This window comes from Pezoporus occidentalis, unplaced genomic scaffold, assembly GCF_034315485.1.
Source record: "Pezoporus occidentalis ecotype Australia unplaced genomic scaffold, CSIRO_AGI_Poc_V1 ctg118, whole genome shotgun sequence".
NCBI lineage: Eukaryota > Metazoa > Chordata > Aves > Psittaciformes > Psittacidae > Pezoporus > Pezoporus occidentalis.
The window spans coordinates 642,411-670,094 of NW_026912972.1; the positions used below are offsets into that span (position 1 = coordinate 642,411).

The following is a 27,684-nucleotide window of genomic DNA, read 5'->3' on the forward strand; positions in this document are numbered from 1 at the left end:
TCTTCTTAAAATATTTGGACTCGGGTTATTTAAGTACATATCAATTAAAAGGGGGGGGGGTGAATATATAAATAGAAAAATCGCCCATTTTCCCCTCATCCGAACGAATTTCGGGGTAGGAGTCGGGATTACTAAAGCCAAATGTCTTTTCTTTAACCTGCACGGCGTTATTTTTACCCTTTTAGCCTATTTTTCCCATCCCAAAAATCCCGAGAACCTTCGAGTTTGTTCCCAAAAAAAACGAAAGAGGCAAACCCCACAAACAGGGGGAAATACAACAAAACAGATGAAAAAGAATTAAACCAACAAACCCGCGTAGCACATCAACAGTGCGGGGAAGAGATCCCCCCCTTAGGAGCGACGGGGGGGGGGGCAGTCCCAGCTCCCCGCGGGGCCGCGCTCCCAGTTCAAACGGGAACACGGGAAGCAGTTAATGGGATTAAGCGACCAATGATGGAGGCTGGGGGGGGGGGATCGGTTTGTTTTGGTTTTTCTCTTTCCGTGCTTGGAATCCGAAGGGGGAGGCGGCAGAGGCTTTCCCGGGGCTGTGGTTCGCACCCCTCGGCGCTTAACCTTTGCCAGTGGCCAAATCTTCCTTCCCCAATCCCCATCCCGCTTATTCCCAGCTCCTGCAAGCCCCAACACACTGAAATAAACCCACGGCCACGCACAGAACAGCCTCCCCGCTGCAGGGGTGACACAGGTAGAGGATGGAGAGCCCCGGCTGCACCCCTTATTTTAGTGTTCAGGGCTCACACCTAATCCCTGCAGCATTAAGTCCACACTGATTGCGGGGGAAAGGGTAGTTTTGCTAACAGTCTCCCCTCTTACATACCCCCTCCCTAGAAAAGTCACTTTAAAAACATAAAGGCACAGTGGGGCGAGATGCTTTTGGTGACGTTCCCCATGCGAAGGCATAGTGTCTTCCAAGAACGAGCTTGCCAGGATCTCCATAAACCTGAGTTTTGCCTCTGATAAAGTCATTTGGTTTATCATCCTTTACAAAATAAACCTCATTCATCTCCCAACCCCTCCTCAATGGCCCAGCAGCAGAGTGGACCCTGCTCCAAGTGGTACATCCCCAAATACCCGGTGGGAGGATGGATATGAGCCCCTGTATCCCACATGGAAACCCACAGCACAGCTCCCTGCAAACAGGCTGGAGGTGCCCAAAGGGCCAGAAGCAGCCAATCAGCCCCCAGGTAGGTGAAAGGGATGCTCTTGACCTCTGCCACCCCATAGACTTGCACCTGGCTCAAGAACCTCCAGGTTTTTCTCTTGCTTCCTGGCTCCCCTGTTTCTCTTCCCTTCAAAGAGCTGTATCTCCCTCCCTACACGGATCTGGGGGACAGTCTCTCTAGCACATCCCCACCAAAACCTGCCTAATTCACGTATCTGATGCTCCTTTTCTGGGAAGGTTATTTTGGGGAGGAATCCGCCAGGAGCCACCTGCTCTTCAGCAGCCCTTATTTGGTGATGCATGAGCCTCCCCAAGCAGCATTTGGTACCATGTTTCAAGCTGCGCCCATGCAGAACCAGGTCTGCACCCATGTGCGGCCCAGCCAGGGGACTTCCCCCACCTCCCAACCAAGCATGACCCTCCAAAGTGCTGATTTCTACCATATAATCAGAGTTAGACCTGCTGGGAAAGGCTCTTCCCATGTCCCAGCCGCGGCAGGGGTCCCTCCGTGGGGCACGAGGGGGGGCTCCCCTGTTTGCCCTTCACCTCCCTCCCGCCTGTTACACTTCCCAGGCACAATCACGCCGCGACAATCAGGAGATCGCCGACGTTTTTCTCCGGGAGAAAAATCAGCTAATTATGTGCCGAACAAAAAGCCCATTCTCGCCTGCAATAATGCTCCCGTCTTGCAAAGGCACTTGTTTGTGGGCAAATTTTGAAGAGGGCCGACAATAAAAACAGCTGCAGGAGCTGGGTGTTGGTACACATTTCCATGCCCTGCCACATTACCATGCCTAATTATCTCCCCTTCCCGCAACTAAAGGCAGTTTCCTGAAGAGATGATTTTTGTTTCCCCCTCCTCGCTTTTCTATTGAAACGAAAGCTTTGCTTCTCGGCAAGGATTTCCAGCCTGCTCCGGTTGGATTTGGAAGGAGTGGGGATGCTGCTGATCTGGGGGGCTGGAGGGTTTAGCTCGCCTCCATCCACCATGGTGGGAGGCAGAAGAGGAGCTGTGATCGGAGGATGCCTGCTGCTGGATCACAGGGAAGGGGTGGAAGGGAATAAATATCAGATAGAAACAACCACACGTGTGGCTATGAAGCATCTACAGGGGAGAGCGAAGTCTTGCCAGTGCAGTGCTGGGAGAAATCCCGAGCACTGCATCACTGCACATATGGTGGCCTCCGCGAGACGGAGCCGGGACATATGGAAATGAGCTGTATAAGTAAACTTTTCCCAGTCCCTTGAAGTCAGAGATGGGCCCCAAAAGTGTGTGTGTGCACACACATCCCCAGCAGCAGCTGCATCCGTGGACGCCAACCCTGTCTCTGCCACATCGCCAGGAAAAAGCGTTTCTCCAGCAGAAACGCAGTGTTGGGGAGGGGAAAATCCCTAAATCCAGTCCTTGGGTGACCAGTGGGTTTGGTACCCCCAAAAGCTGCGTTAAGCCAGGAACGGGGACTCAGATGCAGGACCGGCTGGTGAAACTGCACCGAGGGCCAAAAGCAATAACCCCCTCACTAATCGTTTCTGCCAAGAAAAGAACGGTTTCAGATGTTGGCTGGAAATGGATAAACTGACCCAGATATCCAGGGGTAGGGGGGTGGGGGGCAGTTCCCCTTTTTGGGGACACCACCAGGCTTCAGTGGTGGGAATGGGTTTGGGGAGCGGGGGGGGGGGGGGGCTGCAAATGGGACTTGATGAGGGCTGGGTGGGAGGTTGTGATAAACCTCCCCCCCGCCGAGACAAAACCCAGCTGGCACGTTTTGGGTGGGTAAAGCCTCTGCTGCTTTGAAAGGGGGTGTTCCTTGGGCCATGCAGCCAATGCTGGAGGGACCACCCTCACCCCTTGCCTTGTCCCCATGTGCCCCATGGGGTTTGCGGGGCATGGAGGGTGGGATTTGGGGGACAGAGTGTGGCTGTCCCTATCCTTAGCTGCTGGGAGGTGTCACCTTCCTCATGGGATATGCAGCCCCCCAGCCTTACATCTGCCATCCTACTCTGGAAAAACATGAGCATCAATTAACCAGAAACGAGCACTGGGCCATTAGGACCTTCCCAACCAGGCAGGAGCAGGATCTGCCGCTGCCCCTTGCTTCAGGGGGATACCCCCCTCAGCCAGAAACCACTTGGAGTCGCGGTTTGTGCCCCAAAGCCTTCCAAACTAAGCCCAGAGGCACAGTCAGCACCATTGTCCCGGGAAGGCTTCAACTTCCCAAAGGCAGGAGGGATCCCACCTCCAGCCAGCTCCAAACCCCCTCTTCTCCCCCCCCCCTTCTCCTCTCTCTTTTTGCATTTAATTTTATTTTCCAAACCACTTGATCTTTGCTTGGGAACCTCCATTAATTGCCTGGGTTTGCCTCTTCGCCTGGTCCCTTTATCATTATTTATGGCCTTTGAAATGGTGTAAAGTTCCCTTGACGTTCAATTTACAAGTTTAGGGGCTTTTATTTTTTTCCTTCCCCCCCCACCTCCCCCTTTTTTTTTGTCCCAGCTTTTGTCCTCTCCAAAGACATCGTGTTGGAAAAGGCTTTGAGCCGGCCAACATGAGAGGCTCGCCGGAGAAAAGGGAGCAGCCCTCCATCGCTTTTAATTCCGCCGTGTTGCTGAATGGCTCTTTTACATAATTGCAGAAGCAATTTCAAAGCCAAGCCAAGGGGCTGACTTTACCCAGAACCACATGGAGCCTATTTGGGGGCTTTTAAAGGGGAAAAAAAAAATGGGGGGGGGGAAGGGAGAGAAAAGCGTGAATAAAATAGGGGGTTTTGTCAAAAATAAAATAAAAAGGGGGTTTTCAATGCTTTTGGAGGCATCAAATTGGTGTGTCCGATGGGCATGAATGTCACACGCCCCGGGGGAGCAGGGGGGACCCCACTGCGGCCCCGACGGCACCGCGGGCTCCCGGTGTGCCCGCGGCCGCTCACGCGTGGACCGCCCCGTCCAGCGGCCGTGATGCTGCTGCGCCGTGGGGAGGGGGGTGTGAACAGAGGAGGTGCTAGGGGCGTGTCCGCCTCCTTACGCCCCGCCTCTCCGCCCTCCCGCCCAATGGCAGGCGGCGGCGGCGGCCACGTGGGGCGGGCAGGGTTCCCAGCCGGGCAAAATGTGAATGGGCGCAGGGGAGCGCGGGCGGGCAGAGCGGCGCGGTGGCGGCGGCGGCGGGCGGGCTCCGCGGGGGCGCACGCGGCGGCGGGCGGGGGCCAGCCCCGATGTGCGGGCGGCGGCGGCGGGCGGCGGCCCCGCTCCGCCCCGGCGCTGCCCGGGCGCTGCCCCACGCGTGAGCGCGGCCCCGAGGAGGAGCAGCAGCAGCGGCGGCGGCGGCAGGAGGAGGAGGAGGAGGAGGAAGGAGGTCGCTCCCGCCGCCGCTCCGGCATGAGCGCGGCTTTCCAGCCCTCGCTGATGATGATGCAGCGCCCGCTGGGAAGCAGCACGGCCTTCAGCATCGACTCGCTCATCGGCAGCCCCCCGCCGCCCGCCCCCGGCCACTTCGTCTACACCGGCTACCCCATGTTCATGCCCTACCGGCCCGTGGTGCTGCCGCCGCCCCCCCCGCCGCCCCCGGCGCTACCGCAGGGCGCACTCCAGCCGGCGCTGCCCCCCGCGCATCCCCACCACCACCAGCTCCCCAGCCTGCCCACGGGTTTCTGCTCCAGCCTGGCCCAGGGCATGGCCCTCACCTCCACCCTCATGGCCACGCTGCCCGGCACCTTCCCCGCCTCCCCCCAGCACCAAGAGGCGGCCAGGAAGTTCGCACCCCAGGGGAACTTCGATAAAGCCGAGGGGATCCCCCCGGACGGCGGCGGCGACGATGGCAAAGCCTTCCTGGGGAAGGACGGAGCCCTCCTGCCATTCCCCGCCGCCGACGCCGTCCAGGCCTCCCTCGGTGAGTGAGCGCCGGCACCGGCGGGGCAAGAGGGGGGGGGATCGGGGTCTCGCCGTCCTCTCCGCGCAGCATCCCCCGGCGGGGCTGGCTGGGAGGGGGTCGTGGCATGGGGCAGCTCCAGAGACGGGGGACACCCTTGAGGGGAAGCAGGACTGGTGGCGGGGGTCCGCTGGCCGCAAGGCCGAGGAGGGGGAGGAGGGAGGTTTCAAGTCCCCGCCGCTTGAAATAACAGAAATCAAATAAATCCATCCGAAAGCCGCAAAAAAAGAAACGCAAAGTGAAAAATTTTAGGGCGATTGCTGGACCTGTGGCCCGGGGGGCACGGTGGCCATGGGACAGAGGGTACTGAATACTAACGAAAGGCCTCTGCTTCGCTTTCAGCCGGGGCTCTCCGGGGCCAGGGGAAGGAGGACCCCAAAGCAGAAGAGGATGCGAAAGGCAAGGAGGAAAGTTTCTCCATGGACAGCGATCTAGACTATAGCTCGGACGACAACATCCCCGGCCAGGCGGCTCACAAGGAAGAGGACTCTGGCAACGCGCTGGAGGAAAACCCCCAAAACCCCCCCAATTCCACCAACACCACATCCACGGGCAAAAACCGGCGGAGGCGGACAGCCTTCACCAGCGAGCAGCTGCTGGAGCTGGAGAAGGAGTTTCACTGCAAAAAGTACTTGTCCCTGACGGAGAGGTCCCAGATCGCTCACGCCCTCAAACTCAGCGAGGTGCAGGTGAAAATCTGGTTCCAGAACAGACGGGCTAAATGGAAAAGGGTCAAGGCGGGCAACGCCAACTCCAAGACAGGGGAGCCCTCCCGAAACCCTAAGATCGTGGTCCCCATCCCGGTGCACGTCAGTAGGTTTGCGATCAGGAGTCAGCATCAGCAGCTGGAGCAAGCCCGACCCTGATCTCTCCCTGCGCTGCTTCAGAGTCACAAGTTTTTGAGGGAAAACTTTCCAAAAATCGGGGTTTCAAAACAACCCACCCGAAAAAAAAAGAAAGAAAAAAAGAAAGAAAAATAAGACAAAAAGCAGCAGCAGAAAAATAACCACAAACACAACCCCTAAAGCAACCGACAACCAACGAGACGAAATCCCACGCGACCGCGCCGCAAATCCCCACCACGACCGAACTTTAAAGCCAAACTTACAGAGTCAAGCAGAGTCTGAGAAGGCAGAGGCTTGGGAGCTGCATTGGTCCGGAGCAGGAATATCAAACCCTGGGAAGAGACACACACATATTTATTAGCACGCTGCCCCGTTGCTGTCTTGGCCGCGATGGGGACCACAGACGCGGTGTCGGCGCCGGATCCAGCAGCGTGCTCCCCCCCTCCTCATCGGCAGCGATATCCCCAGCGAAACCTGCCTTTAGCCACTCTTTGGGGGTTCTGTTTCTTACCGGGGGAGAAAGGTAAAGATAACCCAAAACAAACAAAGACGAGAGAACAAAACCGAAAGAGAACCAAGAGTTTCATTTCATGCCTTTTTTTATTGTTTGATTTGATGGCCGAGGGCTCAGTGGCAGGCACTGGGGGACGGGTTTTTAAATCTATTTTTTGCCTGGCTTTCTGTCGATTTGGTTTGCCTATTCTACTAAGCCATGTTTAACAAGAGAGAGAAAGAGGGGAGGGCGGGGGGAGTGGGAGAAAAATAGCACGATCTTCTCTATTGTGTTTAATTTATTTCAATGTAGCTTATTTCCTTATAAGTTATGAAATTTAAAAGCAAACTAAGTCTTGTGAATAAAAACCGACAAAGAAACAAAAGAGACAAAAAAGAAGCCCTCCATCCCCCGGTTGTTCTGTCCAGGAGCTGCCGTGGAGCTGATTTTCTTTCCCCCTCCTGCGCTGCCAGAGCGGACCGATGCTCCTCTCGCCTTATTATAGAGAAGCCACATTTATTGTCGGGGAGGGGAGAAATGGGGAAAAAAGTTTCCTTTTCTTCTGGGGGCGTGTATGAAAACAGGGGGAAAAAAGCTTTTTGTGCAAATAAATGGGGAGGAGGCAGGAGCACTCCCCATATTCCCCCCCCCCCGGCATCCCCTATCTCCATGTTTTGAGGGTGCAGCCGCTGGTGTTGCCCCACGGTCACCCGCCCCCCCCTTTAACGGGGTCGGGACGCTGCGGCCCGGGAGCGGTGATGGGGGAGTCCCGCTTGTGTCCCCCCGTTTCCCCCCTTTGCATCCTTTTAATCCCGTTTTCTCGCCCGTTTTACACATCCAGTGCCGGTGAAACCGTTCCTTGGCGGCGGCGGCGGCTATTTGGGATGCAAAAGCATTAATTTCCGAGGAAAACGGGGTGCGGGGAAGAGCCCTGAAATTAAACTAGAGGGATGGGGGCAACCAAGGGAGCGATTCGCTCCCGAGGTAAGGGTGAGGCTCGCGGGGCACGCTGCGGCGGGTACACCGAGGTTCGGCGGTGGTCACATCAGTTACAGCCCTTGCGCTTCATCATCTATTTATTAGTATTATTATCGTTATTATTATCACTATTATTTTGCGGGGCCGGGTTCGGAGGGGCTGGAGGCGGCTCCGGGGGGTTGGAGCTGATGGGGGGGGGGGTCCCCTCTCCCACTAGCCGCTCCCCCGAAACCAAACCCTGCTCCTTTGGTTCGTTTAAAAAGATGTTATTAATAATAATGATAATAATAAAGATAATTTTCGGATTCGTTTCTGCTCGGGAGCGAGCGGGGAGCCGGGACACGCTTGATGCCACCCGACCCCCCCGCCGCAGTCCTTTCCTGACGGGTTTTCCCAGTGCTGCTCCTCTTCGGATCTCGCTTTCCTTTCGTGATTATTAAGTATTTTAACGTATTTGGCTTTGCTTTTGGTGTAAACGGGATGCTCGTGGGAAGCGCAACTACCCCGGAACCGGCTCGGGCAGGCGGCAGCCCGGCTGTACCCCCCCACTGGGCTATGTGGGGTGTCGTATTTTAGGGAGGAGCAGCTGCTCCTCACCCCCGTGTCCCCCCATCCAACCCCACCGCGAGGCATCCCTCCCTCTACATCTGCCCTAGGCACGGGAAAGTTATTTGCTCCGCGAGCTGGGGTCCCCCATTGCAATCCCCACCCCCCCCGTGCACAGGAACGGGGCTTTGGGGCTGGAAGGGGGGAGCCCCCGGGCCGGGGGGCCGGAGGAGAAGGAGATAAACAAGCGAGGGGGTTGATAGCTGTCATCATCACCATCATCATGGCTTTCATTTGGCTGCCTAATGAGTCAGATCAGAGGCAGAGAGAAAAATTGTCAATCGCCCGGGCTCTAATGAATTTTTTTGCAAATTGTAATCAAGCCAGGCCGTCTCAGCTCGCTGATTAATGAGACCCAGGAGGCCCGGCCAGCACCTCAGCTTTTTATTCCATCCCGTCCTCCCTGCACTAAATTAACAGCAACTTGTCTGAGCTTCAAATTAACTCCCAATGATTAATCCTGATGGGGGGGTCTGAAGAATAGCTCGTCCTAATAGGCACTGGCCTCTGATGCTGTTTGAAATTAATACACTTCCCCTTTGGCTGCCGGCTTTAATCCAAGGTTGGGTTTTGACATCACTATATTTGTTGTTACAATAAATTCCTCTTACATCTGCAGATCAAATAATTGCACTGCTCAGGGAGCGCAGCAGAAATGCCGGCCCGCTTTGCGGCAGCCCAAAGTGGGAGAGGAAGGGAAGCTGCCCGCTCCTCGCCTCCAGCCTGCCTTAGGAAAACCCCTTTATATATACACATATAACATAGACATTTATAGAGATATTTTATATATACACATATATAACCTTTAAGGCACTTCTGCTCAGCAGCGCTGGGATGTGCCCGGAGGGGACAACCCCTCTCAGGCCAAGCAAGGAGCTTGCTGCCTCCCTCTTAAATAAGACATCATGGTTTTAAATACATCCCCCCAATGCCTTACCCCCTCACTGCAGCGACCCAGCAAACTCACCGCATGCCGGGGCTGCCACAGAGACCAGATGAAGTCAGTGCATGCCAGAGCAGGGGATGAGGGACGACTCCTACTTCCTAAGAAGGGACGGAGCAGCTTCTGCCTTGTTTTTATTTGTATTGATTTAATTGGTTTAATGATTTCAGCTGGGACTGGGCAGGCTCACTTTAGTGCCTTTTATCTGCCCCTGTTGCCCCGAGGCATGCACCGACAAGGACTCCTTTGTGCCTGGGTGGAGGGCACAAATAACCCCTCCGTCGGGGTTACCTTCTGTGAAAGAGGGGCTCTCCCTTCCAAGCACCCCCTTGAGTGGGGCCACCCCTAGTATCTGGAGACAGGACTGAGGGAATCTGTCCCCCTGCTGGGAATAGCCCCTACCCAAGGGCTGGGCATCTTCCCCATTTCCCAACGGGTGCACATTACCCCCCTGCAATAGACATGCACCCCTTGGGGCTCTCTGTCCTGCAGGATCACTTCCCCATCCCTGCACATGCTTCCACAGGGCCATATCAATCTTCATCGGCGAAGAGGAGAGCGATGAGGCCGGTAAGCGGCCGCCAATGCAAATTCCCACCGTCACTGTCATAAAGCACCCGGCACCCTGACACAGAAAAGCAACACCATATGTACGAAGACAACCTGTATGAATTATAAATTACATCATAAAAATTGATTGCCTATCCCAACCCTTCGGAAACACACACGGTGGTGCTGGTGGTGGAGAAACTCCAGCCCCCAACCCAGGCAGAAACCCACCCTGTGCAGCAACTGGCTGCCCCAGGGCAGGAGGGGATGCTGATGCTCTGCCAAGCCACCCTGCATCCCCCATGGGTGCGAGGTCCCTTCCCGTCCCCCTCCTCCCGCCACCGCGGGATGCTTGCCCGCCCCTTGCTTGCTCTTTTCTCCCTCCTGCTATGCCTGGCCCATAGAGAGCCTTAATCTATTTATTTCAAGCCACTTCATCCTCTCTCCCGCTTTTGTCCCAGCCCCAGCCTCTGGCTTTGTGGCAGGACCGCTGAGGTTTTAAAAGCCCCTTCCCCTATAGTTTGAGGTCTCCTTGGCTGCCTGAATTACAATGGCTAAAACAGGATTACACTGACCTGATCCTATTAAACTCGCCAATCGATCTGTGCCGCCCTCCCTCCAGCTCCGAAAACTTACTCGCCCAACTTTCCCCAGGGTTCAGCCTGGGAAGGGGAGAAGCGGAAGGCTGCCTTCCCAGCAGGCCTGATGGAGGAAGGATGGATGGAGGCTATTTACTGTGGGTTTTTGGAGCCACGTGGGTTTTAAATCTCTGCTTTAGCTCCCAGCATCTCGGCCCCGAAGGAGAACGCAGTGTTTTCCCTGTCTTGCAGGTGCACTGATTGCCCAGCCCCGGGGGGAGATTAAGTCATATAGGTGCATCTTGCAGAAAGGGTATTTTAGCTACAAGCAAAACAATTCTCCCTCACTTTGGTACGGGCAAACCCGAAGCTGCCTGCTTTGGAGCATGCAGGCTCATGGTCCTCCTACAAACCACCAAAGGAGGGAGAAAACCCCTGGGAATAAACAGCCTCATCCCCTTGCCGTGGTGCTGAGCGTGCCAGAGTGGATCCTGACAGAGCCAGTCCTTCCTCCCTTTCACTTACAAAAGGAGTGGAGGAAGAGCAGCGTGGACCCAGCTTCATGCTCTCCTCAGCGGGTAAAGAGACCTCGGATCGGTGGTGTTCTCATGTGGCAGGGGATGCTCTGCATTGCTCAGTGCTGGGGCATGGCACCATCTGCAGAGGAACGGGCACCTGGAATTAATCCCCTGCCATCCCCTGGGAAGATCATTACAAGGCAGGGGAATAATGTGGGAATGGCAGTAAAACATAGGGTGTTTACACTGACCTGCCAGGATGACGGAATGAGTGGCAAGGGGCCTGGATGAGTGGCAAAGGGCCTATCGCTGACTCCGAGGGAGCACTTTTAATGCTCGAATCCTATTAATTAACAGAGCAAAAGACAAACTGAGGACTCCCATTTATAATTTTCTAGGAGCATGTTAGCAGCAGTGAGGAGCTGGAGCTCACAGGGGGAGGATGTGCTGCCAAGTGCCTGCAGCTCTTCCCTCCTCACATCCCCGAGCTACTCTAGAGGGTACCAATACCCCAGAAATGGCCTCCCCAAAAGGGGCATTAGCAGTGATTTATTTATTTACTGAAGGTAACATATCCTGATACTCTCCGGGGTGACAAAAGCTACATCTGCCCAAGTGTAAATAGAAATCATGACTGCCTTCCTTCTGCTTGCAGTCCTGTTCAAGAGGTCTGTTCTTGCAGCAAAAGCATCTGAACTCAGAAAGGATGTGGGAAAACATGACTATGGCCCTAAAAGCCCCTTGCTGGTATTCCTAGAACAGCCAAAAGCCATGGGCACAGTTATACAAACTAAGTGATTGCTTTTTCTTTACTGGCAACCTTGATTCAATGTGAACCAGATGATTCATTTGGGCTACGGCACCATCTCTTCACCGAAAGCCCTCTCGCAGGTATCCCCAAAGCAGGCTCAGGGCATGTCCCATTATCCCAAATTTAGCAGCTAGGGGTAACGTACCCTCTGAAATATACACATATACACAGCCCACCTCAAAACCCTGCATTAAATTTGCCAGGTCACCCTCTTGCCACTTTTCAAGGCCCTGGACTGGCACCCAAGACTCTGCAAGCTTTTAAAACCCAAACCCCAACATCTTCTTCTTAGTGTTTTTCACCCAAAACATCAAGAGGATTTGGGCTGATGTTCTTTCTCCCTTCCTCTCCCAAACCCCAAGAGCCCCCCCCCCCCCACTATACAGCAACATATCCCAAAGAATCAAAACACTGCACAAGGACAAGTGCAAAGAGTAGCCCTGTCCAACTGGCACCAGCCACAGCAGCTTTCTCCCCCTAACCACATTCATCTCTTCACACGGGCAGGATGGATGATAGCGGAGACCTTCTGCAAACCTCACAACCTGTAGATATGCCACCGAGCACTGAACATTTACAAATAGCCTGCTCATTGCTAAGAAGCCACTCGGGCTTTTATGAATGTCATTATGGCCGTGGTCTAATGGCATCTATCAAAAACATTGCCTTTCTGAATTAGGGTAATGGTCATTTTTAAGACACACATCTGTATTTTCTTAAGCAGATGCCTGGCTCCTAAGCCCACAACTGCTATTTCTTCCCCTCCCCAATTATTTTTATATTTCTCCATTTCCAAAGCAGCAATAAGTTCCCGCGAAAGAAGGGTAATGGGAAGTCTCTCTCTAAGAGAAATTGTTAATTTGGGATTTATAAAGGACTTTCCTTAATGAATAATAGTTGAGATCGATCTGTCTTCCTGCCTCATTCTGCAAAGTAACATTTGTAAAGTAAGGTGATCCCAATTACTCCCTCTAATAGCCCTCTCCAGCAAGAGCTTTCAGAGCCACAGCCATGAAACCCGCCCGCCTGCCTCTGCTCTCCCAGTGCCACGAGCACCGCCTGCATTGGAGCTTCCTGGCTTCATCCTGTTCATGAGTCCCCATCTCCCTGCCTGACGCGGACCAGCTCCATCACCTGAAACCCCCAGGGTGGGATGCGGAGAAGGATGCTCCATGCGGGCTATTCCACACTGCTATTGTCAACCCTCTTCACCACGGTCTGGAGGGGGTCTGCAGCCCCTCGGTGCTCTGACACCTTCTGGCTTATCAGAGGGAGGAGATCATTGTCCCTGAGTGCCTGCACAGGGAGCAAATCCTGCCACTAAAGGGCCCTTGAATCACCCGGAGGGTGGCAGCGTGAACAGCGGTGACGGCAGCGAGAGCCAGACAGGCTCAAATTAGAAGCAAGGCTTTTCTTGTCTTTTTTTCCCCCTCTTTTTTCCTTTTTTTTTTTTTTTTTTCCCTTAAAATGAGGAGGACCATTAAAGATCAGAGCCAGGTATCAAGGTTTGGGATGGAGAGGGAGGTGGGTATCTCCAGGCCACAGGGTCTTCAGTTCAGGGATGGATGCTTTAGGGGAAGAGATGCTTTAGCTGAGTGTGGGGTTTTGCCATAGGTGCCTTCTCCAGCTGTTTTGCCATCTCTCCCTTTTCATGCTGCATCCCCTTCCCTTTGGTTCCTCTTTATGGCAGGGAATGAACGTGTGGAAATTCCATTCCTCTCGTTCCTTTGCTTGGTGCCACCCAGATGCGTGTCCCCATCCCACATCCAGAGAATGGCAGCACTTCTGGAGCCAAGGGAAGGGACATTTCACCATGCTTTAATTATCAAGCCCTGCTTCCCTGGCTCCCCAACATTTGGGATAGAGGCAGGCTCTGCCACAGCACCAATGCTGTGCTCAAGAGACATCCAGCATCAGCCCAGGGATGTTCCAGCAAACCCAGGGAACACCAATGCCACTTTCCCGGTAATCCCAGGAGAGAAGAAAAATCCAGAAAATTTTCCCCTTTTTTATTTTTTTTTTTTATTTAAAGCAAAATAAACTTCTCTTTCCTGTCACATTTGTGCAGCCAGAGGGAACTGAGAAGGGCAATTTACAAGAGGCTTCAAAAGAGATGACCCATGGACGACACTGACTTTGGACACCTTGTCCCAGCCATAAGGACTATTTTGGGTGCTCTGTGACTCTGCAGCATGCGAAGGGCAGGACACTCCCCTTTTCCTGCCTGCAGGCATCATCCTGCAGGTGAGCCAGAGCCGGTCTGAGCTGGGCATGGTGCTTGTACCAGCCCTCACCCCACAGGGAGGGGATGCTGCGGGTACCACCCTGCCTGCATCCGAGCTCAGGCACTCACTGGGCAAATACTGCCAGCTCCGAGCGCTGGAAAGGGTGAAATCCTGATGTATTTGTTCACCTGGCACAAACCTCAGTGCTGCCAGTATTAACCGGCCAGGCCGATTAGTGGCAGCCATCAGCCACTAAATAAATTGGAACCATCTCCAGACCTGATTAGCTTGCTAATTAAGCTCAGTTACAGGGAAATCTGCAGTCAATCAGCCCGGCCATTACCAGTTGGATCTGCAGAGCGGGAGCCGTAGATGCTGCATCTCTAGTGGGGAAGAGGAGGAGGGAAGGAAGGGGGTACCCAAATCCATGTTCTTCAGCAGCAACTGGGGATGCTTTTCTATCCGGGGTGATTTCTGGCAGCCTTTGGTGAGCCCCGATGCTCGTGGGGGGATTGCCCTGTTCTGCTTCAGTCACCACCATTCCAGTCCAGAATGCCCCCAAAGAGCTTATTGGGAAGTGTAGACACGGGACTGGGGTGGGGGCTGCTTCCCCTCCCTTTCCCACAGCAACGTGCAGCTCTGACACCTCTCTCTGGCTCCCAGCTCTTCCCTCCTGCACCCGCACAGCACTTGGGGACCTGCACCAAGATGCTGATGGGCATCTTCATCCAGCATAGAAGCCAAAGGCTCCCAGTGGCTCCTTCTTGCCTGCAAAGGAGGTGCAGCATCTCCTGTAGGGCCCAAGGCAGAGGTAGGGTTTCAAGATGTGTGCCCATTGTTGCTGCCAGCATTGCAGGATGAGGTGTTTTGGCATTCAGGGACCCCCTTGCTCCATCCAGCTGCAGACTCGCAATCTTGGCAGCTGCCAGTGGGTATCAGGCATTTGCTTTTCTCTCTACCTCATCTTTCCCTCTGGCCTTGGCAGCCCAAGACCGCTTGGTATCCCAGCCCTTGCTTCATTAGATGGAAAGACCTGGCCTTTGGTGCCTGCTAATCCTCCAAAATGCCTGCACCAAAATGACACTAAATGATCATTTTCTACCACAGAAGATGATGAGGAGATGCTCTACACCTGAACAACAAGCAGTACTCGGTGTTGGCAGCACCAATGCTGAGCCATTTCTTCAGAGGCTTGAGCGAACACCCCAGGTGTGCTATGTTCCCTAGGAGCCCAGCATTAATCCCTCGAGCAACAGGAAAGTCCTGCTGCGTGGTTTTGCCACTCTGCATCCCTCCTGCCCCATGGCACAGCATCACCTTTTTCCTTCCTCTGCTTTAGGTCTTCCCATTCCCTCATTGGCAGTCACAGGGAGTCTCCCTGGCTTAAAACCAACCAGCTCTGGAAGTCGGGGGGTGGAGATCAGCGGGGGCAGAATGCAAATACATCCGTGCTAATTGCTGGCAGTGGTGCTGCGTGTGGAGCGTGGTTGTTGTGGCTGCATTTATTGGCCAATTAAGGGTTTTACTGAACATGAGGTGAGATAAACGACTGCCTGGCGTCAGCCTGTGGTTCCCTACTGCACATTTGGCGGTTTCACCAGGAGGAACCAGCCATGCTCCCCTCTCGCAGGCAGTGCTCTATGGTTGGACTTAAGATCTTAAAACGTCTTTTCCAATGTACATGATTCCATGGTTCCCCGATGGTTTGGGGCATCGCTCAGGTGGGATGCTACGCGGAATGCCCTACCAGGGACAAAACACATGGCCTGCTTTCCCTGCTCCATATCCACCGCAGGAACAGAGTAAAAGCGGTAAAAGGATGAGTTCAGAAGAGTTTTATGCAGACATGCTGCCCCCCAGCCTGGGCTTCTGCTGGGCTTTTCATAGGGTGTTAATGAACAAGTAAGGAACAGTAAATTTGATGAGGAAATATTCTGGATGAGGGCTATAAGCAGGCAGCACCTATGGAGGAAGCGTCTTCTGGGCTCTGGAGGTTTCCTAAGCTGGTGCTCCCAGCATCCATCAAGGCTAATCCTTTGCAGACAAGGGTGGAAATGCACCCTTATGCAAGGCCTTATGACAGAATGAGACTGGTCTGCACAGGAATTGCTTTTTAATAATTTAAAAAAAAAAAAGGAAAAAAAGAAAAAAAGTTGTTTTTTTTCCCCCCCCCACTCCCTTGATGGGAATCCACAGCTTTCCTTCGAAAACTTTTCCTGACCCCTGTTCCTTTGCAGTAGGATACTGCCTTTTCTCCTTAGGCTCCTGTGAATGCCACCAGATGAGTGTTTCAGGGGTACAGAGGGGTGGACTTGGGGTAAGTGAGAAATGTGGGGATGAAAGATGTGCTCCACCATCCCTGGCACCAGGACCTTCCAGGAGAAGCCAGATCTCAGGAGGGTTGTCAGGGAGAGGACCCATGCCCATCACAAAATCAAACCCCGCACCCCTTTGAGAGAGCAAAGGAGGGAAGGGACGGATGGTTCCCCATAGCTTTACACCCAGGGGGAGTCCAAAACAAGTTCTCCCATATTCCAAGTTCCTATTTAAAATCCAGAATGGGAGAACACAAAGTACCCACCTCCTACTTTGGTGTTGGGTGGATGGGGTTAAACACGGTGCAAGAACCTCGCGACAACAAAGGTGTACAGTCACTGCGTGACAGAACAGTGCTGTAGAGCCCCCAGATGAACAAGATATAACACCCACAAGCAATCCTGTAGGTTTTCACCCCCACAATGATGCTACAGCCTCCCTGGAGCACTTGGAGAACTGAGGAGCAGCAAAGGACACAGAAACCCTTCCCGATGCCACAAACTAATCCTCCTCAGACAGGACAGAACCGATGGCTCCCTGCTGGTGGGAGGCCTGATGGGATGGGCACCATGAAGAATGAACAGATTTACACCAAGGCACAAGGAAATGTAAAGGATAAACCCCCCAAAACCCCCAATCCCATTGTGTGGGCAGCCCCGCTCAGCCCATGAAGATACAAACTCACCTTTCCAGGTCTTCTCTTGAGCAAAACCCTGCTGCAGTGAGGTCTCTGGTCCCGTGATGCATCGGACATCCCATGTGTCTTGGCATCAGTCTTGACTACGCTGCCCTTTAATAACAGCCCATGCACTGTGCTGCTTGCAAGACCAGGAAAAGAGCCCTCTCCAATCTGCTGCTTCTCCCCTGCTTGTCTATGGTTATCAGATCCCCCTCGTTGTGTCTTGTTTTTGAGGGAAATTCCTCACCTTTTCTTCATAGTTCTACTACTTTCTGACCATCCCTGATTTCTCTGTGTCTTTGATAAGGTGGGACAAGCATTGATGGCCAAACTATAGCACTGGCTGTCTCGCTCCATTGTGGATCTTTAAATCTTGCATTTCTTCACCTCAGAGCATGTATTTAGGTCATTTCCCTTTCCTCCCCCCTTAATGCAGGTTTAGTTGTTCTCTATGTATCCACCTTGGCACCACACAGCTCCCTTTAACATTATGCAGCTTTCCTGCAGCCACTGATAGTGTTATCACCAACCCATTGAGACACACTGGTCCCGGCAGGGACCCTTCCAGCATGTGCCTGCTTACCACCCATCACTCCTTGCTTCCCTCTCCATCCCATCTCCCAACTTCCCGCATTAAGGCAGTATTTTGCCTTCTCCTTGGGCCTACTTAAGCTTCCTGATTCCTTCTCATGGTGTACTCAGGCCAAGACCTTTAACAAGGTAAATAAATGTGTCAATCAGGTGCCCATTGTTCAGGGCTTTAAACGACTTGTTCAGAGCAGCCTAATAGAGAGCCATGATTTCCCTTCAAAGAAGTGATTAGACCAGACCATACCATGACCTTAGAGATGTTTTATTATTCTTATTTTAAATGATCATTTCAACCAATTTAGCAGATACAGATGTAACCGTTAGTGGCCTAATTCCTTGGATCTCCTCCAGAGACTCTTAAAGCTGAGGTGCAACATTTACTACTCTCTCTTCCTCAGGGAGAATAGCTGTTTTTAATGAAAGCTCGCATATTTTCTTTGCTGGGAGATCTGTCATTCAGTTCATCAGCACTTTCGGAACTCTTAGATATACACCATTACAGCCCCGTTGACTTATTGCTTTTTAATTTATCAATTTGCACCATTACCAGCTCTTCTGACATCCCAGCTCTCAGATAATACTTCATCTTTATTACTGGCAAAGAGTGACAGTATCTCATCGTTAACCAGAGAAGGAAGTGGGGCCAGGGCAGGTGTCTCTCAATAACACGGCAATGAAGACTCGAGCAAAGAAGCAAGCTGTGACGAACAAGTTTTCTTGTCTTTATTAGAAAGAGACCTATACAATAGAGCAGCCTCTCTCTGCAGTTACTTTACAGCTTTTTTTCCGTTTTTTTTTTTAATTATTATTATTATTTTTTAATTATTTAGAATACTGTACAGCTGACACAAAAACCCCAATGCGGAGAGAGGGAGGAAAGGGGAACAGAATACAAACTGGCATACTGAATCAAACCAAACCCATATGAAACAACAAGCAAAGTGAAATGTTTGTCAATCAGTTTAATTACAGTACAAACAATATAAATAAAGCATTGTTGAGTCATTGTAAAACAAACTTGCTGAATGAGGTAATATAAAAACCAACAACAAAAGACTTCTTGTTTTTTTTCTTATTTTTAATCATTTCCACACTCTCTGGTCATCGTTTGTACATTACTATTTACAGGAACAGAAAACCCCAAACAAACTCAAAAACTCACTAGAAAGCCTGCCATGTACTAGGTATCTTGTGCCTCTATCCCAAGCAGAGGTGTCCCTACTCACCTGGGCTCCCTTTCTCCCCATCCCAACCAGAAAGACAAACATCACAAAGCAGAACAACTGAAAGACTTGGGGGCTAAATGCAGCTGAACCTAAAATCTGGCCTTTGCAGGCAGTCACAGGGTATTGAGGAAGAAAGGAAAAGAAACCAGTGCATGCATCTGCTTCCCAAGTGGTGCCAACGGCACAACCTATAATAAAGGTGCTGGCGAGATAGAACCTCAAATTACAACTCTGCTGAAACCAGGGGCCCAACTCAAAACATACACTCAAACCCTGCTGAAGTTGAGAGGCTTAAGGCAGCAGGAGCTGCAGGATCAGGCCCCTGGCAATCCCAAACCACAGTCCAAAGGCAACAGTTACACAAAACAAGCCCCTGGTGTTCTAAAAGACCCTCAGCTCCCATTACCTCGTCAGTTTGTGCACCCACTGCACAAGTGAAAGATGCTCTTGACACTGGAATAGGAAGAGAGGGCTGCACTGAAGGCATGCAGTCTCCTGGAAGCTTGGCATTTCCATGGAGCAAAGGGCTGTGCTTTCAGAGGACGGGTACGTCCTATTTTCCCCATGGATTGGCAAAATGAGCTGCGCAGACTCAATGGAGAATCCAGCTGAATCTCGGATACACTGGAAGGAACACCTGGAGGGGTTTCCAACAGCATTCCAAACGGGTTCTTTTGCCACAGGCACAGTTTCCTACTGTACTTTGCCCAGCTCCAGCAAACATCCTTCTTGCCCTGCCAGACTTGCACACCACCCCTCCCGTTCATTTCCCCTGATGAGGACTATAAACCAAAAGCAACAATAGATATGGTCAAGTTTTCCTGGACTACCTGCTTCATGCAGGTCTCTGTATGAGCCCTGACTGCCTGATGGCTCACAAGCATCCCAGTGAGCCTGTACCTCGTATTCCTGCATCTCTCCATCCCTCTCACAGGGGTCCCCTATCCTGCGCCTGCCTTCTGTGCTCTTGGGAATGGCAGGTCTTTAGCTGGGAAACTTGGGTTTGTTTAGAAAGATCTAACTAAAAGCCTGGCTCTAGCCATTGGTTTTGATTCATGTGTAAGTGTGCACTTTCCACGCTTGCTCACAGCAGGATGCAGCACATACATATGCACACATATGCACACTGAATGCAAAGCACATGTTGTTAGTGCCCTCCATGTGATACACCACTGCCTTTACCTTAGGACTCAAACCAGACTTCACTTCATCCACCAATTCAACTCAACTCAATCCCAGATTCAGGAACTAGTTGCCAAGTAACAACCCACCTTCAGCACCAACCCCCTTTCCATGGTCCTGCTTGAGACCTTCAGCTCAGGTCAGACACCACCAAGCTGTCCGCTTGGAGGGGTTTTACCGCCTGTACCTTGTCATTCAAGAGGACCAGGGAAGCGTTTTCAGCTAGTTCAGTTCTCAGAAACAAAAACCCCACCAATTGGCTCTGGGAAATGGGGCACACACAAAAGACCTGATGGTGCATTCACTGCCAACAAGCAACATGGTCATCCCAAACGCATGCCATGAGACCTCTGTAAGCATCCCCACCCACCCCCCCTTCACATTTTGTACATAACACACAGGCAAAAGTTACTGGCTCTGAAGCACTGCAGAACAGTCAATCCTGAGTGCTGGAAGCGAAACACGCATCCAGAACGCTCACGGCCAAGAGAAAGCTGAAGCTCTGCCTGCCACCAGAACTGACCGCTACCGCTTGAGTATGCCACAGTGATTTGGGAGACAGGCAGACATAGAGACATGAAGAGGCTACAATGCTGAAATGCACAAAGACATTATTTTATCTGCCCACAAGCAACATTCCCCCCCCCCCCCAAACATTCAGGGACCGGTAGTAAACAATGGGAGTCAATTCACACACTATTGCTGGCACCCTGAAATGAAACACAGTGGTCAAGATGACCAGAAGCATGCTCAGTGATGTGGGGTTTCTGATGGCTCTAAACTCCCCCCCTACCCTCCCAAAACCAACCTTTTGTTTTCAGAGATCATGCAATCCTCCTCTTAACACAGGAACTATTCACAGCTCCTGAAGATCATGGCCAAAACCCTTCGAACCTCCCCTTAAAAACATGAGACAGATTCAGTTAACTGTCTTGGGATGAGATCACCCAACATGTACTTTAAAAACTGGCCCATGCTAAGCAACAAAACCAAACCTAGAATATCCTAATACAACCAAGCTACCTACCTACAGCTTTGGGTATTTTGCTCTATTACCTCTACATTTCTTTCAAACAGGAGATGATTTTCTAATAAAACCACTCAAACTGACTTTTTTGTAGCTCTAGAACTTAAGAAGTTTTTCATTGCAAAACCTTTTCATTTGGGTTAATTTAGAGTCTATCTACCTCAAAAAGAACTTCAATCTGGAGCGAGGTTTTCTTCTGCTACGCAGAAACACAAGACCATCCCAAAATGGTTTTCTACACAATACATTTCACCCACAAATCACCAAGAATGGAAGAAGGTGTTGGGCTGAGGACCAGAGGCTAACAGCCAGAGACCCCACATACAAACTGCTGGAGCAGCCACTAGAGGGGACACAAAGATGCCAGACGATGAGATACTGGCGGGCAATGTCTCCTACCTGGCCAGGCTGCTGGTCCCTCCAGCAACAACTACCATTTGTTCCTTGCTAAGGTGCAAACGTGGCTCCCCGAGACATTTGGAAAGGGCTCCTTTGGGACGCCCTTGTGAAATCTGTGCTTCTCTCCACTAGTACTACTTTCTACTAGAAACTACAAATTACTTCATTTTTTACTTATCTCCATACAAATATAAACCATGAAGCTATTCAAACCTCAGATAACCTAATTATACACTACATTACAGTGTCTAAGCCCGTACCTGCATTCTCACCACTATTCCTCTCCCTACACCACTCAGCTTCCTCTGGCCAGGGGAAATCTCCAAGTGCAGCTAAAGCTTCTTTTTGCCCTAACACACATAACTTAAAGGAATGGAGAAAAGACAGCAAATCAAACAATAGTCATGTTCACACCGTTATTATGCACTGGGCCCAGATGCTTAAAAATCCTCTCTACCTTCAAGGAGCTCAGCTGGCTTTCTGAGCATTGCCTAGCTCAAAATATACTAAGGTACTCCAAAAAGAGCTTTTCTGATGCCTCCTGTATCGGAAATCTGGTAACCAAAGCCCTTGGCCATATATCTGCACTGGCAGGACCCTGAATATTCCCAAGGTTAGATCTTACTCCTCATAAATAGCAAGGAGAAGTAAACCCTCCTCAAATCTGGCAATATCAAAGTTCAGATGCTGGATCTGACACATCCAACCTGATCTCCACTGTTCAAAAGCAATTAGCTTAAAACAAACGACAGGAAAGTGCTGATGTTACTAGCAAAAGCTGGCTTGCTCCTAGTCTTTTAGTTGGCTGGATAAAGTGCAGAGGAAGGGGAATTTAATGGTATCTGGGAGGATGCAAAGGGTTAAATGGGGGATGCAATGAAAACCACAGCCACAGACTCCATTTCTGGAGAGAACAGCTTTAGCTAATATGTTTCTGCTGGGATTTCTTACTGACTGGATCTCGATTTGGTTTTAATTTCCTCATAACATGCTCAAAGGGCCTAAACAGCCTGGCAAGCGGGTTCCCTAAGAGCAATGAGAGCGAAACATGAGACGAAGAACAGAAAAGGGATAGGTTAACAGAGTGAAAGCAAGGGGAATGATTCTTGCCGGTTCTCGAGGTGTCACTTTATATTCCCTGTTTCCACACCCAGATGGCTTCAAGAATACTCTTTGCAAAGTGCAAACGCATCCCCTGAATAGCACATGGAGCCCAGAGACCTTGGCTCACAAAGCCAAGACATCTTCCGGACCTCAGCCATGGAAACCTCCTCCATCCTTGCTCTCAGCTGTGGTGGGAAGGTGTTTCTCCTCCTTTACCATATAAAAAGGGGACGGAGAGTATGCTGGTGGTCCATCCCACCATCAGAAGGTGCCGCAGCTTCTCCCAGCCATCCAACCAAACCCATTTGAACAGGGGACGCTGTAGCCAGCAGCCATGAAGCACAGACCCTCGGTCTGTTCCCCCAGGGCTGGAGCATCACCAGCTGTAGTGTGTTGGAGAGATGGTGCTGGGTCAGCTCTGGTCTTTCAAAGGGGTCATGACTGGGTATCCTCCCCATAGATCCCTAACACATTTGGGCAAGCCATCACATAGCCTATGCTGCTCCAACATAGTTACTGCCAATGCTTACACCTCCACAGGAAAACTATATTTAGGCTGAAAGCAACTGTGTTACTGATTGATTAAAGTAAGAGGTGATTAGCTGGCTGGCCTGGGTGCATTAATTTCTCCTATAATACAGTGGAATTCAGTCTCCTAAAAATATGCTGTGTTTGCCTTCAGAAAATCTTTCATGAAAGGAGCATATAATTCTACTTGCAATCTGCATGACAGCCTGGCTGCCCTCGTTCCTCAACCATCACTCTCTGCTTTACAAGAGGAACGTGGCCCAAGGAGAGCACTGCATTAGGTACAGAACATATTTTCAATTAGGAACAAACCCAGCTCTGAAACAGAATGTGCATCGAGAACTTAATGGCAGCAAATCTGCCTGCAATGTGTTTGAAACACTGGACTTGGGGTTTGGATACAAATGCCCTTAATGCTCCCAGGGGAACAGCAGGCAGCTATAGCACCTCGGGGACCATGAGCTGTGATTCCTGAATCCCCACTGTGCTCCCCACATAGGGGTGTAAAGCTCACGAGCACCAAGACACAGCAGGCTTCACAGCATCCCCTTCAGGTAGCTGCATGTTACATGGGCTGTCCTGTAACTAAGGACTACCCCTAAGTACCAAAGATCAGGGAGCTGCATTGGAATGATGGAGAAGCTGCATTAGACACCCTTCCTCGGTTTAAAACACAATTATACTTATCCCACTATGAAGAGAATCAGCTGGAGCCTTACTCTGCTGCAGCCAGCCTATGGGGGCTGAAGAAAGATTTCCCCCTCCCCAGCAGTCAAAGGTGTATATGGAAACAACGTACAACACGAGAACACCACCAAAGAGGAAAAGCTGGTCAATGCCCTCATGCTTCCACTTTGAGGCTCACTTTTCTTCCATAACTTGATGATTTTACATCAAATCCCTAATTTTCTATTTTTTTTTCCCCATAAGATAACCAGATGATGCTTTTTTTTTCTCCACATTTTGTCCACATCCAGTTTATTTAGCAATTGCTACGCTCCTCCCATTCGTATGCTAAATGGAATCCAGAGCCCCAAGGAAGAGAACCACTGAAGGCTTGGGAAATAAATATGAGCAGGTAGATTTGCAAATTACTATGCTGTGTGCACCTCACTGCCTTCACATAATTGCTCCTTTGCCACTGAATTCAGTTGAGTTTTCAACTTTCCCTGTGATAGACCCTTCCCCCATCTTCACACTGCCATATGCCACTTAAAAAGAAATCACTTTTCTGCCTGCCAAACCCCATGCTTCCGCATGCCAGAATCCTACTTGGCTGGACACGGGAGAAGCTGGGATCTTCCTGGGAATACCAAAACCATCAACTCAAATATTAAAACTTGGAATTCAAGTGAACTGTCCAGGCTACTTTCACAAGCCGTTTTTCTTCCAGCAAGCAGCCAAGTTGGGAGTCAAGTGCAGCCATGCCCTGCCTGCCGCGGTGAAGGCTATCAATTCTGAGCTTAATCAAATCTGATCGTCCCACAGCCGGGCTTGGGCTTTTTGTCTTGGCTTGTGAAAGCTTTGTGACTCTGGGAGTAAAACACATTTACAGCGCTGAGGAACAGCCTCTTTTTCCTTTCTGAAAGGTCTCACACACCTTGTATTTTCTTGCCAAAACCACCAGCATCTCCTTCTGATACCCTCCTCAAAGGCTGGCGATGGAAACAAGAGTTCACTGCTGGGAATATTGTCAACGTACAATGATCTGCGATGCACAGACCCTAACTAGTTGCACATTATTTAGCTCACATCCATTACAGTTTATAAATTAACAGAGATGTCATTTTCTGTACAACAACAAAAAAATAATCAATGCATATTATTTGTTTTTTATTCAAATAGATTTTACATACATATCATCTAGAGACACAATACAAAAATCTGTATAAGTTAGGCAATGCATCACAGGAGTGACCAAAAACTCAACACATTTACCTTGGCAAAATGACAGAACCTATGTCTGCTGCCTGAAAAAATATTAGCCTTTAATGCGTTTATTAATTTCACTAAACGTACTTGAAATGCTTTTCCTTAGCAGTGTTCATTATTCCTTTCTGTGTTTCAGACTTACTCTTATTTATTTTTTCCATTTTGTTTTTACACCGAGGAGACTGCAGTCAAATAACACTCAGCAACTCATTTCCTCTCTTTGGACTGAAAAATTAAACAGATACTAAATTATGACAGTGAATTTAGAAAGGAGGGCTCCAAGGGCTTGAAAGAACATGTCTGAGATAATATGATGCTTCTAAGAATATTGCAATCACATCCAAGCAATCACCGAAGCGTGCCATGTAACTACCTCCTCAGCTAATATGCTTTTTTCTCCGTGATGACTAATCATGTTCTATTAAACAGCGGTAATGCTGGAAGAACTCAACTATACAAGTGTAATGAAGCCAGTATTCTCCCCGGACAGATTAGCTACAACTGATTTGACACATACCATCATAGGAGCTTCAAACCTGACAAACTCTGTGCTTGCTTCTGATTTATGCCGTCAAGCTCTTCAGAGAAGAGAATGAAATCCAGGCGTTGCGTTTGGTAGAGGTGAAATGTACTGATGTGCTTAACTGTCAGTTACAGAAAGTCACCATCTCTCCTTCCTTCTCTCGCTCGCCTCTCCCTCCGCCCCTTCCCTCCACGCTTGGGGAGCCTGGTCCCCCCCCGGGGACGACCGCTCTCCCATGGTCCCGGTGCCACGCGCAGCATGTCCTGCTCAACCCCCATGCACTCGCCTGCTTGTTTCCATCGTTGGAGAGCTGCCACTGAAACAACTGCTTTCTCTGCAGCCCCTTTTGCTCCTTCTCATCCCCTCACTGTTTCCGGATGGGACAGGGATGTACCAAAGGGAAAAGGGGAAAGGAGAGTTACCAGACTCACAGAGCAGAGCTGTGATGGGGATGGAGGAATATGAGGCTGCGGATGTAATTCAGGTCAGCGAATACACGAGTGAGCTCCTCCTCAGATGATGGTGGGCATCCTTCCGCTGCTGTTGTTCCGGTTATTGTTCTTCCTGGACAAGTTTGGAGTGGCCATGAGGACGAAGCGCTCGTCAGGGCACCCGTACTGGAGGAGAACATCAATGCACTCCTGGCTGGAGGCCTGCCGGGCATAGGCCAACGCTGTGTTTCCATGGGCATCGCGTGCCATCACGTCGACGCCATACTACAGAAAGAAGAGAGGCGGTGTTGCCAAGACAGCATTAAAATAGAGGAGTGGATTCAGGACAAACAGAATCATAGAACGGTTTGTGCTGGAAGGGACCTTAAAGCTCACCCAGTTCCAGCCCTCTGCCACAGGCAGGGACACCTTCCACTAGAGCAGGGTGCTCCAAGCCCCTGTGTCCAACCTGGCCTTGAACACTGCCAGGGATGGGGCAGCCACAGCTTCTCTGGGCACCCTGTGCCAGCGCCTCAGCACCCTCACAGGGAAGAGCTTCTGCCTAAGAGCTCATCCCAATCTACTCTCTGGCAGGTTAAAGCCTTAGGTCCTGCCGAGGGACACGGCTAAGCAAAAACCCAACCAGCCAGCTCCCTCCCCTGGACACCAAGTACTTACCCAAATCAAGAGCTGCACTAGCACCACGTTTCCTTTCCTGCATGCCAAGTGGAGGGCAGTGCGCCCATCACCATCTCCGCAGGTCTCGTTCACCTCTTCCCGCGTCCCATGGGCCAGGAGCAGGATGACTGTCCGCAAGTCCTCCTCGGCTGTAGCCCTCAGGAGATGCTGGCCCAGAGAAAGCTCCAGGCACTGCAGCGGGGCAAGGAAGAGCTTCTGCTCATATTTTGCACGTATCCAGAGCTCTTTCTCTTCCCTGGAGAAGCCAAAGGAGAAGGTCACTCTGAGCTACCTTCGTTGCCTCTAAATGGTGGCAGTTCAGGTACCAGCACACTAGCAAACAGCAGTTAACCAACCAGGAGATTATCCCCCCTTAAAATATTTGGCAAGAAAGCCCTCACAGAAACAGTTCATCCAAACCTAGACGTGCAGCAATGTTTGTGTCACCCATCTCATCAGTACTGAGCCGTATTACTGCAGTGCCCAAGATCCCCCTTGCTTGATGCCATGTCTATGGGGTGGTAAGATCACAACATCCAGTAGGTCTTAAAAAGCCCTGCAGTGCAAGAGCCCTCACTGTCATGAAGAGCAAAGACCAGCCAGGCAGCGTGGCTGCATGTTAAGGTTCTGCTGCAAAATACGTCACAGAAAACACACTGATTTCTGTATCTAAGACCAGAAGTAACCAAGCACCTTGAGCCTGCGTTTCAGACAGGAAGGCAAGCCTTGAAAGACACAGCCTTGCTTGCAGGGGTGTGTTTTCCTTCTACAAGTTCCAATGCAAAAGGCATATGGATGCTTCCTCTGTTTTTCCAAAACGCAAACCCCCAAACCTGTACTTTGAAGCATCATTTCCTTCTGGTAGGTCAAAGAACTACCAAAAGCTTTCTGCCTCCTATTAGATTACAGGAGAACAAGGACTACAAACAAGTCCCTCAACTCTCCATTAAAAAAATTACCATACAATTATATGATCTAAGAGATCAAGCCCTAGACAAAGTCCCATTTAGAGGCACCTCAGGTAATCTGTTCAGCCTGTGAGAACCACATACATCACCTCAACCAGGCAACTTGTTACTGGTGACAGATTCTCTCTCCTGGAGTACAAAAGGCAAAGCTCTGTTTATGCCTTTCAGCCCTGTTTACACTACTCCCAGTAATCTAGTGTCAGGTTAGCCCTAATCTGTTTTTAAATACTTAGGTAAACAGATCCTTCCAACAGCAAATCTGGATTAGTTTTGCATCATTTCCTGGTACATGTGGAGTGACCTTGCTTTGACCTGCCTGGATGCTTTCAGGCACAGCTTCCCAAAGCATGAGCTTCTCTACCCCGACTACAATTTACCCTACAAACAGGTCCAGGGCTCTCCCCCTCCCCACCAGAAACAAAGCGCAAACACAAAATGAACACAAAGAGTGCTTC

The 27,684-nt window shown here is 50.8% G+C and overlaps 2 protein-coding genes across 11 annotated transcripts in view; one reads left to right on the top strand and one right to left on the bottom strand.

Moving 5' to 3' along the window:
- Positions 1 to 4,397: 4,397 nt before the first annotated feature.
- On the top strand, positions 4,398 to 6,985 carry GBX2 (gastrulation brain homeobox 2). Its single transcript, XM_062641908.1, has 2 exons — positions 4,398 to 5,060; positions 5,442 to 6,985. Exons 1-2 carry the CDS (start codon positions 4,550 to 4,552, stop codon positions 5,963 to 5,965), a joined length of 1,035 nt encoding a protein of 344 aa, XP_062497892.1. The 5' UTR covers positions 4,398 to 4,549; the 3' UTR covers positions 5,966 to 6,985.
- Positions 6,986 to 24,513: 17,528 nt separating this feature from the next.
- Positions 24,514 to 27,684, bottom strand: part of AGAP1 (ArfGAP with GTPase domain, ankyrin repeat and PH domain 1) — a 320,146-nt gene continuing 316,975 nt past the window's right edge. For all 10 annotated transcript variants that reach the window (XM_062642581.1, XM_062642573.1, XM_062642604.1 and 7 more), the window contains 2 exons: positions 26,262 to 26,517; positions 24,514 to 25,868 (listed from right to left, as the gene is read on the bottom strand). In XM_062642581.1, coding sequence (XP_062498565.1) covers positions 25,665 to 25,868; positions 26,262 to 26,517 — 460 coding nt within the window. In that variant the 3' untranslated portion in view covers positions 24,514 to 25,664. The remainder of the gene's footprint in view (positions 25,869 to 26,261; positions 26,518 to 27,684) is intronic.

Bases quoted from the DNA above. Each gene is read 5' to 3' on its own strand.
- GBX2 (XM_062641908.1), top strand. From the start codon at position 4,550: ATGAGCGCGGCTTTCCAGCCCTCGCTGATGATGATGCAGCGCCCGCTG. The intron at 5,061-5,441 runs GTGAGTGAGCGC...CTTCGCTTTCAG, and splicing joins CGCCGTCCAGGCCTCCCTCG to CCGGGGCTCTCCGGGGCCAG.